At 49.9% G+C, this 14,455-nt stretch overlaps 1 protein-coding gene across 4 annotated transcripts in view; it reads right to left on the bottom strand.

The window, feature by feature from the left end:
- Nucleotides 1-1,362: 1,362 nt before the first annotated feature.
- The window catches only part of LOC309355094 (trafficking kinesin-binding protein 1-like), a 33,483-nt gene continuing 20,390 nt past the window's right edge, over nucleotides 1,363-14,455 (bottom strand). Inside the window, exons 9-16 of one of the 4 annotated variants that reach the window (XR_014162413.1) lie at nucleotides 13,205-13,342; nucleotides 12,040-12,110; nucleotides 10,640-10,867; nucleotides 10,182-10,480; nucleotides 7,985-8,203; nucleotides 6,423-6,697; nucleotides 4,694-4,844; nucleotides 3,059-3,169 (exon numbers count right to left, since the gene is read on the bottom strand). Coding sequence is in view for 1 of the 4 variants with exons in the window: in XM_081885599.1 (XP_081741725.1) it covers nucleotides 2,707-3,169; nucleotides 6,595-6,697; nucleotides 7,985-8,203; nucleotides 10,182-10,480; nucleotides 10,640-10,867; nucleotides 12,040-12,110; nucleotides 13,205-13,342 (1,521 nt within the window). In the remaining 3 variants the exon portion in view is untranslated. Of the gene's footprint in view, nucleotides 3,170-4,693; nucleotides 4,845-6,372; nucleotides 6,698-7,984; nucleotides 8,204-10,181; nucleotides 10,481-10,639; nucleotides 10,868-12,039; nucleotides 12,111-13,204; nucleotides 13,343-14,455 lie in introns of all 4 variants that reach the window. The other 3 variants (XR_014162411.1, XM_081885599.1, XR_014162412.1) reach the window with 3 other exon arrangements.

Raw genomic sequence — 14,455 nt, 5'->3', positions numbered from 1 at the left:
AGCAAGAGACCCAAGGTTGAGAAACACTGCTCTAGCAGAAATGGACTAAAGCTGCAGGATTTATCCACCAGTTGGTGTGCATGTATGAGACCACAGCCCAGTCCTGTTTCTGTATGATGCACAAACAGACTGCAAAAAACCTACATGACTTGGTTTGCTCCCCCATGAGGATACTGGTTCTGAGATGGTAGCCTAATGCAACATTTTAAGGCTATCCCCACCAATCGGGGACCTGTGGTCCTCCAGTTGTTGCTGGACTACATCCCCCATCACCCCTGAACACTGGTCAGGCTGGCTGGAGCTGATGGATGTACGACAGGGAGTCCGATGCCTGAAGCAGCCCTGGGTTCCCACCCTTGCTCCAAATAGTTATGAAACGAGGAAGCGAAGAGGCAGCACAAAACCTGCTGAAAGTCAACGAAACCTACTGGCTGAAGCAAGTGGCGGGGGCTGCATAGAAACATACAGCCACTGTTGGATATTCTGTGTGTGAGAACCATTTGTTCCAGAAACACAGAAGGGCAGAGAAGAAGTTTCAAGAAGCAGCAGAAGGCTGAGGTTGTTTTGTCTATGCAAGGACGTTTTCTGTGGGAACTGTCCTTTGGACATGCGCAGTGTGACAGGAAGTACTGATGACAATGGTTCTGTGCAACTTGTTGTGAATCTCTTGCTTGTGCCTTGCGGTGAGAGAAGCAGTGTGCCTTGTACTCTTGTTGGACTCTAAGCATGCCTTGACCATGACCAGTGGGGAATGTCTGTATATATTTACGACCAATATGCTTTTATGCTTGTCAAGTAAACCTCTACACTTGACTGAAACTTTATGGCATCCATGAGTGTTTATTGCCTACTGTGTGTGACTTCAACCCCTTCCAAGGTGCTTCCAAGGAAGGAGCTGTGTTGAGATGTGACTCTGCCAAGTATGGATACTGGCACACATGCACAGCAAAGTCATGCCGGACCCAATCCTTCTCATCCATCAGAGGTTGATGGATTGATCCAACAGCCACAAGTTAGATATAACCTTACTTTCCATTTGACCACCACGGTACGTGAAGCAGAAGCAGAATCGTTCCCCGCAGTGTTTGCATGGTGCCACCTTCATTTGTCGCATTGGTGCCCCTCAATTTCATTCAGCATCAGGAAACGTTGCTGTAGTTTCATTCATTCCCTGCTCCCTTGATGACTACCCTGTTACTCACCCCTATTGCCTGTAGCGGTTTAGGTCTTTAAAGAAGCTTTGCCGTGCGAGTCAGCTGGTTACGAAAACCAAGCCCAGGCTGTCGTGAAGAGGTGGGCGAGAAGGAAAGAGAGAGGCAACAGCAGAGCTACTGTACACCGGCCAAACACAAGAGACAGAGCTCAGGAGCAACAGCAACACCATGTTTATTTCACCGAAAGGAGACACAGGAACGTAACAGGAATACGCATGTGTCAAAATGAGGGGCTGGCTATGCAAAGTGGTGTGCAGCACACATACAGAAGCGTGCAAGGAATGGGTGTGGGACTTTTAAGTTAACATTTATAAATGGGAAAATACGAACGTCCACTGAAGGGGGGGAGACCCACAACAGAGCAATCTGTGGAAACCAGCCATTCAGCTGCCCAAGTCTGAGAATTACCATAACTGTTGTTAGAAGACGCTTTGGAGGAAGACAAACAGAGCTGCCCTGCTCCAGCAAGGATGAAACAGACCCGAGGCAGATTCCGTGGCCGCAGGGGCAATGCAGTATTAAAAACTTCAGTGGAGAGAGGAGGAGGAGGGGGAGAGTAAAGTGCAGCAGAATTCTCAGCAACACAAGAAAGAGAGGAGAGCTTTGCCTCCCCAAAAGGGGAGCTCAGGGTGTGGGGTAAACAAAGCCAGCTCTGGGTGGCTAAGTGTTGGCAAAGGAAGGGGCACTAAATGGGTCCCACAGGGGAGTGTCATGGGGGGGGGACAACAGGATCCTGGTCAGCTTTCTTTGTCCCTTTTCCTCAATGATCTGAGATGGTGTTTTTTAATGGAGAAAATCTCACCGGATCCAGATGAGAAATAGACCCAACTATTGCGTTTGCCCGAGGCTAAGAAAATTGAAGTTGGCAGGAGAGGTAAAGGACAAAAGCCCAACCTATTACTCCCACAAGTCCTGCCTATACCACTACTTGCCTTTACATACCACACACAGAGAGAGAGACAGAGAAGGTGTGCATTTCTTAAGGGAATTAGCAGTGAAGGCAGTGACTATAGTGCAGGAAGCAGGGAGAGTCATGGTCCGTGAAGATGAGCTTGGAGCTGTGTGCTTTTTGGACTTTGGGTCAGCTCTTTTCACAGGGCTCATTCCTCTTACCCATGCCCCATAGCCTTCATAGCGAAAGTACATTGAGGATTGCAGTTTTGCAAAAGGGCCCCACAGAAAAAAGGGCCCACAGAACCACAACACCCAGGTTCCTAGGATGGAGGCAGAAGGAAGCTGTGAAAAGCTTTCTCAGCAAGGGTAGACATCGAAACAATTATTCCCCAACTTTCCTGATCCACAGGAAGCGGAGGACAGAATGGCAACAGGGCACTGTGGTTAGCAGACCCCCTGTTTGCTGCCAAGGGTCCCTCCCCACAACCACACCCCAAACTTCAGGATCACAGTTGGGCTTTGTCCAGGAGGCAGTCCGCATGAAGCCCCGTCTCACAGACGCCCCACTAGCGGAGGGCAGCACAAAATTGCAGAGTCCTCACGACAGACACCTCTTCCTCCGATGAAGCCCCTGCAGGTGGGAAGCTGCGTATGAGACCTCCCCTCTTCTCACCACCTTGTCCAGCCCCAGCTGCTGCAGCTTCTCCACCAGGTTCAAGCTGAAGATGCTGGGCTTGTCCTCCGCCTCCTCCCTCTGCCGCAACCGAGGTGATCCCAAAGCCCAGTCCCCCAGGCCACCCAAGCGGCAGCGCCACAGGGAGCCCAAAGGAGGAGACAGCCAATACAGGGTGCCTGAGCCTCTGGGGAAGTGGGCCAAGGCTGAGGCTGCCCCTCTCTGTGCAGAAATGCCTTGCTCCGTCAGCAGAGTCACTAGTCCAAGAGGGGGGTCCTCCTGCTGCTGCTCTTCACAGCTGGGCTCTTCCTGCAGGGGGAGCTGGGGTGGGTGAGTGGGGCTCAGCCCCGTGCCGGACCCACAAGAGGGCACAACTGTATTATAAAGACTGGAGAAGGAAAGGGTGGACACAAAGACACAAAAAAAAGAGGAGAGAAATTCAGTTCCATGGACTGGAGGCAGGAGTAGCTGCAGTCACTAAAGGCACGCATAGGATACTCAGGAACAAGTTCAGCTTCCTTCTGCAGCGGTAGGTGCATTCTTTAATGTGCAGAATCGGTGGCTAAGCAGGTTGGCTCAGGCTGACATTACAGCTCACTAGAAAATCCCCAAGCAGAGCCATGAAAATGCTGAACCTCCTACTATATGTGGGAAGTTGGCAACCCAAGAGACTGAACTAAGAGAACATGTACAGAGAACAGGCAGCTTCCCCCAAGTTTGCTGCCATTCAGAGCACAAAGAGATCAGAACTAAATCAAATGAACAGAGGAGCCACTTCCATCTGAATGCAGCATTCTCTGCCTGCCACCCTCTCGCTAAAAATCACAAGCTGTTTGTGGTGCAAATCCTTTTGAGTTGACTCCTGAATTTATTCCTGTTCCATCCTGCAAGGGGACTGAAGGCACAGAACCGTACTCCATGATGTGACTGCCTTGGGCTGTGGCTTTGGGGTTGCCATTAAGCCTGGGCAGGTTGAGAACCAGAGGGATTTGATCTATCTATTGGGACCCAATCCAGCAGGAAGTAGGGATTTGCACCGATCGTCTTCAGGGCACAGAGAGGGAGGTGCAGATGCCACATAGCTTGGAATTGCCAGGGTTAAAATGGAAAGCCACTATGGGCCACGTTCCTCTATTGGGTGCAGAGTGGCATCTCTCCTTGTAATCTCTGTGGGGAAAGCCCCATAGGCCTCATTCTGGTCATCAGCATGACAAAACAACCCAGAAGTGCCAATAAAGACACATGTGGGGCTGCACTTTCTTCCTACCCTGATGGACTGTGACCCATTGCTCATTACTGAGACAAAGCGGGGTGGGGGTGGGGCGGGCAATGTGCCGGCTGGATTTTTCTCGCCCGGGCACTGCCATTGTCAGCCTTCCCCATCCTGGACCCTTTTGGGCTCCAGCTCCCATCAGCACGACCAGTGGCCAGGGATGATGGGAGTTGTAGTCACAATGACATTGGGAGGCACCAGGATGCTGGCAGCTGCCCTTGAGCTGGCCCTGCGGCACATCTGCAGATGCTAACAGGCTGTGTGAATCTGTTTTTAAGGGACTGGAGAAAAGGGCAGGCACAGGTAGCGACACTGCTTCCTGCTGGTTGAAAACGGCACAAGGACAGAGACACACTGAGCCATAACTTCTTTGCTCACAAACGCTGCCATTCATTGCTCTCGCTATCAGAAGTTCATGTTATAAATCAGACACGCTAGTTAGTCAGTTGTCTGTTCCTCTTCCTACCCCCTTCTCCATACTCCTCTGTGCAGTCAAGGAGATGGAGTCTGACCCCCGCAATATTAGTGCCCCTTTAACCTGTGCAAAGCAGATGGGTTAGTGCTAAGGCTAGAGAGAAAGGTTAGTGGGTTAATAGATGTGGCTGCGCCCAGTGGCTGAATGTAGCTGCCTGTCCCCACCGTCAAATCCTCTTCTTTTCATGTTCTTCAAAGCAAGGCAGTGCGGTGCAGTGGTTGGAGTGATGGGCTGGGAGAACGGGGGTTCTATACCAAACTTGCTGGGAGGCCTTGCGTCAATCACTGCCTCTCAGCCTCTCCTACCCTCACGGGGCTGTTGCAAGGATAAAATGGGGAGGAGGAAGAAGCATGGATACTACCCTTGAAAGAAAGGGTAATAAGTCATCAACGGCCTGTAGCATATGGTTTTGGGCTGGGAAGTCGATTCACAAGTCAGTAGGGCTGCCCCACCCTGTGGACTGCCCCTCCCACCAGATATTGAACAGATGCAGAACTATATGACTTTTATAAGTTGTCTGAAGGCAGCCCTGTACAGGGAAGTTTTTAATGGTCAATGTTTTTAATCGCGCTCTTAGTATTTTGTTGGGAGCCGCCCAGAGCGGCTGGGACAACCCAGTCAGATGGGAGGCATATAAATAATAAAATAAAATAATAATAATAGTAATAATAATAATAATAATAATAATAATAATAATAGTTTTTAAAAAGCTGGAGATTTTCTTAAACAGGTGCTTTAAAAAAGGCTTTTAATTTTGTACAGCTTGTTTTTTAAAAAGGGAACTGTATATTATGATACGTGGGCTTTAATATTATTTAAAAAAAACCTTAATGCTGTCACTTACAAGGTTCTCCAGTTATACAGGTCAATGTGATTCCTGCATTTCAGGGGGTTAGACTAGATGACCTTTGGGGGTCCTCTTCCAACTCTCTGATTCTATAACTAGTATATGAATAGAGTGTATTTGAAGGTGGCGTTTATAAGGCTGCCACTTTTCTTTCTTTCTGTTATTCTCGTATTGCTCAAAATTATTGCCGTTAGCCACCCTGAATTCTCGGGACAGGGAATGGATCCTGCTGCAAGTGTTATCTTATCGTTAAAAGAGCACATAAGAAGGCTTGGATTCCCTTCGGGTGGGGAGGGCCAGCTCATTCAACCTCTGATTCCTCAGAACCCTGGGCAGGAAACTTCCCATTCTCCTTCATAAATACAAGACGGCTGGCTGAGAGACAAGCGGAGGGGGAAGGCTGCTGCAGCAGCTGCCAATTGACCCAAGAGTCCTGTGGAAATATTTTTATCAGACACATCAAGACTTGACATTGGTTCAAGGCAAGGCTCCACATCATCTGGGAGGGTCCCACTCCGACTTCTTAAGCCATCGTGATGTTCAAGGACTCCTCTGGGTTATGGCTTAACATGGATCAGAAACACAACAACGAAAAGGTTTCAAACCCCAGCTGCTCTTAAGATGCCACAGCTTGGGCTCCAGGAAATGTGGAGCAAGTGTGCCTCTGACCACGTACAGAATGCCTTTCCTTCTGAACATGAACACCCCAGTGCCTTATATTAAAGGGCAGGACCCTCAAGGTCTCGCAGGTGAACTTGTTTGAGCCACAGCACCTCTATTTCCTGAGAATGAGCCACATGACCACTTTTGGGTGCCTGTGTTTTCCTAGATAAAGGCCTTGGTGCTCCTCTGCAGGCATCAGCAGATGGGCCTTGAGATCCCTTGTCCTCAAGCCAGCATTGCTCAAGAAGGAGAGTGAACAGGTGAGGGAGGTTTCCATGCCCAGCTCTCCCCAGGTAGGATAGAGAGAAAAGAGGCAGGGAAGAGATTTCTTACTTCGGAGCCCACCCCATCAATACGCCAAGGGTTGCAGGAGATGCCCATACCGGGGTCAGCAGTGCCTAGGATCCAAAATGGTGGGGATGGAGATTGCAGATTAAAAATGGCAGACAAGACACACACACACACAGGGAAATCCTCCTTACGGCGATGATGGAGGAGCAGAAGCAAAAGGATGATGGAAAGCTGGCAGTAGGGAGGACCACAGAGGATGCTTACCTGGGTGTCACCATGGTAACCTCGTTGCTAGGGTGCGAGAAGCAACAGGTGGTGATGGTGAAAGTAGGCGGGGTCTGGGGCAGATTGTTAACGGAGTGAAATACTGAAACGGACAGGAAAACGGAGGGTTAATGAGTGGGGCAGGGTGGTGTTGGTGGGGCGGGGAGACAGACAGAGACAAATGCCAGGTTATCTAAGGGGGAGGTATGGAGGAAGATGTTTTTCGTAAATACCGACAGGAATGAAGCCATCTCCCTCTGCCCCCAACCCCTTCATGTTCAAGGTCATTTTCAGGAAATGCTTTTCCTGTGGGAAAGGACATTCCCTCACCATCAACTTGTGGACTGTGTGGGCTGTATTCAAATTAAGTTTTACTCAGGACAGACCCCCCTCAAATAAATGGTCCTCATATCTCCATTTTAATGGAGTGGGACGTAAGCTGAATACAAACCCAAAGGTCTAGGTGCTTTTGCAGAGGTCAGGTCTTAGCAATGGCTGTTTGCCCCATGTTTATGCTAGTTATTGTGAAGTATTAAAAAAAATGAAAGGAAATTGCCAGTACGCTGGGTTTTTTGACAACATAAGCAGGGTATTTTCCCCAACCTTCCTGAATTTTCCTCTTCCCTCCCCCCATCATCTGTGCCCCTAAATACTATTTTGCTCCCATGTTCAAATTAGAAAGGGCAACTGCAGGAGTTATAAATATATGGCTTACGAGTGGTCGGTAGTTAAGGAGATGTCAAACCATCAGCTTTGAAGCCTCAGGAATCATGTTAAAACACACAAACCTGAGGTGGTGGAACTTATTCTTCATACGTGTTTTTTAAAAAAACTGAGGGAGTCATGAAGAGTTAAATGAGATTGCCAAACCACCACCTAGGTATACCTCACAGAAAATATATATATGGGTGTTTTGTTTGTAGTATCCCTGCTCCCAAGTGGACAGGGGAGATGGGACTGTCTGGCAGAACTGGGGGTCACTAGAACAGCAGCCCCCCAGCCTGCGAGCCCCTAGCCGTTCAAGACACAAACACACACAACAGCTGCCAATTTGCTACAGAGCACCTCAACAGTTGGTTCACAAAATGGCTGCCAGTGGACTGCAAAAGTAGTGTGACTTGGGGGCAGAGGCGTCAACTTCTCAAGATGATTGAGGGGGCCTGATGCAACATCCTGACATTGCAAGGAGCTGGGAGGTGGAGCCAAAGGCCCTCTGAACAAAAAAAGGACCTTGCGGGGGCCAAAAGTGCCTCAGCCCCTTGGATGTGGCGCATATGCTCAGATTGTGGTTATCACACCACGGGGATGCCTTATGACAGAAACTTGTCTGGGACACTCCCCAAGCTTTCCTACTGGCACACAACGTTTAGAAATGAACCAACGGACTCACCACTAGGCCTTTCCTTGGCCTTGGCAGGTGTCGAGGTAGCAAGGGCCGGGAAGGAGCCTGCATCCACATCGTCTTCTTCCAGGTCATTCAGGTTGTAGACCTCCTCCAGGTCTGTGTCAAGCTGCCGGAAATCTTTGGTGAGCACACCTGGCCGAGGGTCCAGGATCCCTGCCAGGTGAGGCCGGGCTAGCTGCTGCCAGTGGTGGAGGGTCATGGAGCCTAAAGAGAGACCGGGAGGGAAAGGGGCGTAGGCAGGAATGCAAGCTATGCCAAGTAACTTGCGTTTAAAGTCAGCTGGCCAAGGTTAGCAAAGCTGGACAGAAGCAAGATTATCAAACACCTTGCAACAAGACTGGTCCAGCTCCTTGGAGTTTTGTTTTGCACCCCACATCTTTAGAGCCAGAGAATACCGTATTTTTCGCCCTATAGGACGCACTTTTTCCCCTCCAAAAACGAAGGGGAAATGTGTGTGCGTCCTATGGGGCGAATGCAGGCTTTCACTGAAGCCTGGAGAGCGAGAGGCGTCGGTGCGCACCAACTCCTCTCACTCTCCAGGCTCCAGGAAGCTATCCGCAAGCCTTCCACGCCCGGGGGGAGTTCCCCGGGTGCGCAGGGCTTGCGTGCGGCAGCCAGCAGTGCGGAGCATGGGGCGCCCTCCGGAGGACACCCCATGCTCCGCACAAGTGTCGGCAAGCCTTGCACACCGGGGGGTGCATGGGGCGCCCTGAAGCAGAGCGCCCCTGGCGCCGGGCAGACATCCGCAGCGTGGGGAGCCCTGCGGGAGTTCCCGCAGGGCTACCCATGCTGCGGACAGTAGCCTGCCGCCCGACGCACGGGGCGCCCTGAAGCAGAGCGCCCCTCGCACCAGGCAGACATCGGCCAGCCCCACAAGCTCGGGGGACAGCGGGGAGGCGCAGCACCGCCATCCCACTGTTCCCCGACCTGGTTTGGGGGCGGGAAATAAAGGGGAATTTTTTCCCCTTTATTTCCCCCCCCCCAAAAGTAGGTGCGTCCTATGGGACGGAGCGTCCTATGGGACGAAAAATACGGTAATAATAATAATAATTTATTATTTATACCCCGCCCATCTGGCTGAGTTTCCCCAGCCACTCTGGGCAGCTCCCAATTAAGTATTAAAAACAATATAGCATTAAATATTAAAAACTTCCCTAAACAGGGCTGCCTTCAGATGTCTTTTAAAGAGAAGATAGATGCTTATTTCCTTCACATCTGAAGGGAGGGCATTCCACAGGGCGGGCGCCACTACCGAGAAGGCCCTCTGCCTGATTCCCTGTAACCTCACTTCTCTCAATGAGGGAACCACCAGAAGGCCCTCGGCGCTGGATCTCAGAAACATAGCCAGAAACATAGGCTTGACTAATTGCCAGTTGTACTTTTGATGCTGAGGGTACAGATTTCCTCCAAGCTCCAATCCATCCCATTAAAACTGGAAATACTCTTGCACTCAGAAGCTACATAAACGGGGATTTTCCTCACGCAGATCCCAGAGCAATGGACAGGCACTTCTTCCTTGCAATCCCCGTTTTCACTTTCCCCCTTTTCCAGGGCAAGGGATCAAGGGGGTCAGAGGCGCCACCTTCTTAATAGGATTGAGGGGGCTCATGTGTGAAACTGTGCAATGGAATGGCATCAAGCACCCAATGTTGCACGATGTCGCAAGGAGCCAGGGGGCCGAGCCAAACACCCCCTGAATATTGAGGGGTTCAGCCCCTTTAAAAAAAATCATGGGGGGGGGGGGAACTGCCTCAGCCCCTCAGCGCACCAGATGGGGATTCTTTAACTAGATTTCACTCCCCCCCCCCCGCGTTTCCCATCATCCTTGACCACTGGTCCTGTTAGCTAAGGATGATGGGAGCTGTAGTCCAGAAACAGCTGGAGGGCCAAGTTTGGCCACCCTCGATTTAAGATGTTTCAGCTTATGTTGAAAACTGCTTAGAGATCTGTTTAAACCCTAAGTGGTATGTAAAGTGCAAAAAATAAATGAATGCTGCCAAATGACTTTTTAAAAACCATCACATGCTTCCAGTCCCTATGCACTTACAAGCTAATTCAACAGACGGACGCATCGGAATAAATTCAGCAAAATATGGCCCAAAGTGTGCCCACGGATCACCCACTCCCTCCAATGGAGCACCCCCCCCCCCACCCCAGATCTTGACTGCTGTCTCCCACTGACCTTCCAGAGGCTTGATGATTTGAAGCTTGTCGGGGAAGCAAGAGAAAGAGCCCAGAGAGAACCCGGAACCGCCAGAGCTGCCCGAATAGTTGGTTCCGGTGGACGTGATGCTTTCGTTGGGCGTGAGGAACCCGCTGGAGTCCTCGGCGTCCCTCGCCAGCCGCCTCAGCTTGCTTTCCCTCTCCATCTCGAAGAATGAGCGCTCGGTGCTGTGACTCTCCTGGCGGGCCGACAAGCACCGGACAGCAGCTTCCAAGTCATGCCGGCCGGGCGTGCCCAGTGTGCCAGCCTCGCGCCGGCTAAATGAAACCAAAGAACGGGGTGGAATTAGCCACGCTGATCACCGCTGCCACCAAGGCCTGTGGCGTTGTACAGGAGACAGGTCTCCGCCCCGAGGAAACAACCACGTGAAAATAGGTTGTGGCAAGGTGCCTATACCGTGTCTCGGCAGGACTCACCGTGCTTCGTCCGGCCCTTCAGAAGCATGGCCGTCCTGCCCCTCCAGGCCTCCAGCAATGGGGCTGTCTGAACCGTAGAAGCTGGTGCGCGGGGTGCTCAGGCGGCTGCAACCCAGCGAGGAAAATTTGGGAGAGTACACAGGGAGGCTCAGGGGAGATTCTGCCCGCGATCTGGCTTTCGCCACCTGGTTCACAGCCTTCACCGTCTCAAAGACCCGACGGACACCCCTGAGATCAACACACAAGGCGGAGACGGGGTCAGTAGTGGGAAACAAAGGGAGGTCATGGCAGGGCAGGACTCTGGTAATATGGCGCCCTGAGCAAGGACAAAATTAGCATGCCTCCCCCTCCCATATTTCTTAACTTGTCACAGTAATTCCTTTTGGTCCAGTTGCTTTCTTAAATGGATCTTCTCATGGTAATAATATAGGCCAGGATTTCCCATTGGACTACAACTCCCATCATCCCTGACCACTGGTCCTGCTAGCTAGGGATGATGGGAGTTGTAGTCCAAAAGGAGCTGGGGACCCAAGCTTGGGAAATCCTGATGTTGTTGTTGTTGTTATTTTGTGCCCCCTCAGCTCAGTGCCCTGTGCGGGGGAACCATCTACAGCACCCTAAATTTTGCACTAGTTCCTCCTCCTCTGGTCCCCAAGAGTTACTTTTTCTAACCCTAGCTCTGCCCCCAATCCCAGTTTTTAAACCAGGGACTGGTGACGGGGGCTGAGGGGAAATGGAGTCCAAGGACAGCTGGAGCTACACAGGTTCTCCCCTGCCATCATTCCGTATATAATTTTTTAATTAAATTTTCTGTTTTACAATTTAAAGTACTCATTTTTACATCCTTAAAATATCAATGACTTCCCTTCTTTCTTCTCTTTCCGTGGTTCGTTTTACGTATCATAAATCCCTGCATATTTTACAGAAACTATACCATTCAGCATTCCATTATTGCATCCATCATAACTTACTTACACTGTTGAATTTATTATCTTAACGCTGCCAACGTTTTCAGGTGTATACAATTTCCCCCATATATTCAATCAACGTTTTCCAATCTGCTCTAAACGTATGTTCTTCTTGTTCTCTTATTCTATATTTTAAGTCTGCAAGCTGCGCATATTCTGTCAGCTTAAGTTGTCATTCTTCTTTAGTTGGGACCTCACTCGTTCTCCATTTTCGGGGCTAACAAAACATGGGCCACTCCCCCCCGGCCATCATTCTGAATTTCACCTCCTGATCCAAAGGCTCCTCCTTCTCCCCGTTTGGCCTCAGGGATTGTGCTGCATTCACGACGCCATCCTCTGACAGCTTCTTGCTCTCGCCACTCATTTTTATGGGTCTATCTTGCACACACGAACACACACACACACCAGGTATCTTGTGCCCTTCCCACTTACTTGCACTCCGAGGAACCAGAGCTGTCCACGCTCTTTCTCATCGTGCCCTTGATCTCTGCAGCCAGGGAATCCTGCAATTCAAAAAGTCACAGTGGGCAGGTGGTCTTTCACTAGTAAAAGATGCCCAGGGAATTCCCAGAATCATTTTCTTTTTCTTCCATTCCATTTGTGTTTCCCCAGGAGGTGGGAACAGAGACCAGGGCAGACTTGGCTGGGTAAAACCCTCACCCATAACCATGGGGGGGGCGTGGCTTCTGTGCCTGTGTTCAAACCAGACAGGAATGTCAAACTGGGGAATGGGGGAGCGAGGAAAACATGCTGGAGCTGCTTAGTGGTCAGACTGTGCATGCTCAGAGACACTGTTAGTATGGTTCATGGAACAGAACCCATTGAAGAAAAAACCAAATCCCCATTAATTCAGTCCTGACTCAAATGAAATCCCGAGGCGGGCAATTAAAATGTTAAAAGTTAAATAAACCTTGTGGAGGGAGGAGTGTTGAGGTACAGTGGTACCTCTAGTTAAGTACTTAATTCGTTCCGGAGGTCCGTTCTTAACCTGAAATTGTTCTTAACCTGAGGCACCACTTTAGCTAATGGGGCCTCCTGCTGCTGCCGCGCCGTTGGAGCACAATTTCTGTTCTTATCCTGAAGCAAAGTTCTTAACCTGAAGCACTGTTTCTGGGTTAGCAGGGTGTGTAACCTGAAGTGTATGTAACCTGAGTTACCACTGTATATAGAAGTGTACATGTTGTTGATTTGAATATGTTATTATTGAATATTATTGAATATGTATATTATTGAATATATATACCCAAAGTATCAGCCGCCTGGGGGGTTTCACTGTTTGTGTTTTGGTGGTTAGTAAAAAATAAAATATTTTTTAAAAAATGAAATCCCGAGGCTTGCCCTTCTTTAGCCCACTTTCCACTCCTCCCTCACTGAGGACTAGGAGCTTGAAATGCATCTGTTGCAATGTGAGGGAAGCAACCTGGCTGCTCTTCCCAATAAGGAGACATGCTCTTCGCCTCTTCCTAAAATAACCACCTTCTGCCATCCCCACTGCTCTGCCTCCTATCAAGAGTACTCTCTTTTACAAACCAATTCTGTTTCCCCGGTATCTCCTCCTCCTTTACGCAGCCCCCACCCCAAGATGCGCTGTACTCACCAGGGGCAAAAAAGTAGGGGAGCTGTGACGCTGGATGGTGCTGTTGGGGAGGCTGCGGTTCCGGAGGTTTTTCATCTCCTCCTGGGCTTCGTGCAACATTGCCCCACACTCCATGTATTTCTCCTGCAGGTCTCGGAGCTGAAAGTGCAAGAGGAGAGGCATCCCATCTTAATCAGGCCAAGCCACAATGGGAAGAGAAACTAGGGGCTCCCTGCACAGCTTGTTTTACTCTAGAATTGATTTGCAGTGCATAACTCTGCTGCAACTCTGGCCCAGTATACCTGAAGGAGTGTCTCCACCCCCATCATTCAACCTGGACACTGAGGTCCAGTGCCGAGGGCCTTCTGGCGGTTCCCTCCCTGCGAGTTTACAGGAACCAGGCAGAGGGCCTTCTTGGTAGTGGCGCCTGTCCTGTGGAACGCACTCCCATCAGATGTCAAAGAAATAAACTTTTAGAAGACATCTGAAGGCAGCCCTGTTTAGGGAAGTTTTTAATGTGTGACATTTCAATGTATTTTTAATCTTTGTTGGAAGCCGCCCAGAGTGGCTGGGGAAACCCAGCCAGATGGGCGAGGTACAAATAATAAATTTATTATTATTATTATTATTAATACACCAGTTACATGTTCAGGTTTAATTAAAACATGAGATTGAACTTGCTGTGATATCAGTCAACAGTGATGACCTCCTGACCTTTTTACCCCCCTTTTTTCATTACAATAGGTATTTATTGGCATTAAAACTTGTTCAACAGTCATGCCCTTCCGTCGGAGAACCCCTGGGAAACGTATGTGAGTGGGGAGAGCCAAAGCAGGCTGGCACAAAACGGATACAGGGCCCTGTTGGACCAGGCCAAAGGCCAAGCTAGTCCAACAACATCCCATTCTCACAACAGTTGGCCAGATACTTAGGGGAAGATGGTACGCTGTGCATGAGTGCAATGGTGGTTTGCCCCACCTGTGACTGCCTGCGACTGGTGTTCAGAAGTGCATTTCCTCCAACAGAAGCTGAGCAGTGGCTCAGCTGGTGGAGTGTCAGACTCTTAATCTCAGGGTCACGGTTTCGAGCCCCACGTTGAGCAAAAAGATTCCTGCATTGCAGGGGGCTGGACTAGATGACCCTTGTGGTCTCTCCCAACTCTACAATTCTATCTCTGCCTTCCTCCCTGTACTGTACAGCAAAGAAAATCCCCCGTGTTGCAAAACAGGACACTCAGAATAACAACAAGCAACACATCAGCTTACTATACTT

Source organism: Podarcis melisellensis (assembly GCF_964234715.1).
Source record: "Podarcis melisellensis genome assembly, chromosome: 13".
In the NCBI taxonomy this organism is placed as follows: domain Eukaryota; kingdom Metazoa; phylum Chordata; class Lepidosauria; order Squamata; family Lacertidae; genus Podarcis; species Podarcis melisellensis.
Note: the sequence above shows the minus strand (reverse complement) of the source record. Positions and strands in the feature narration are given on the sequence as shown.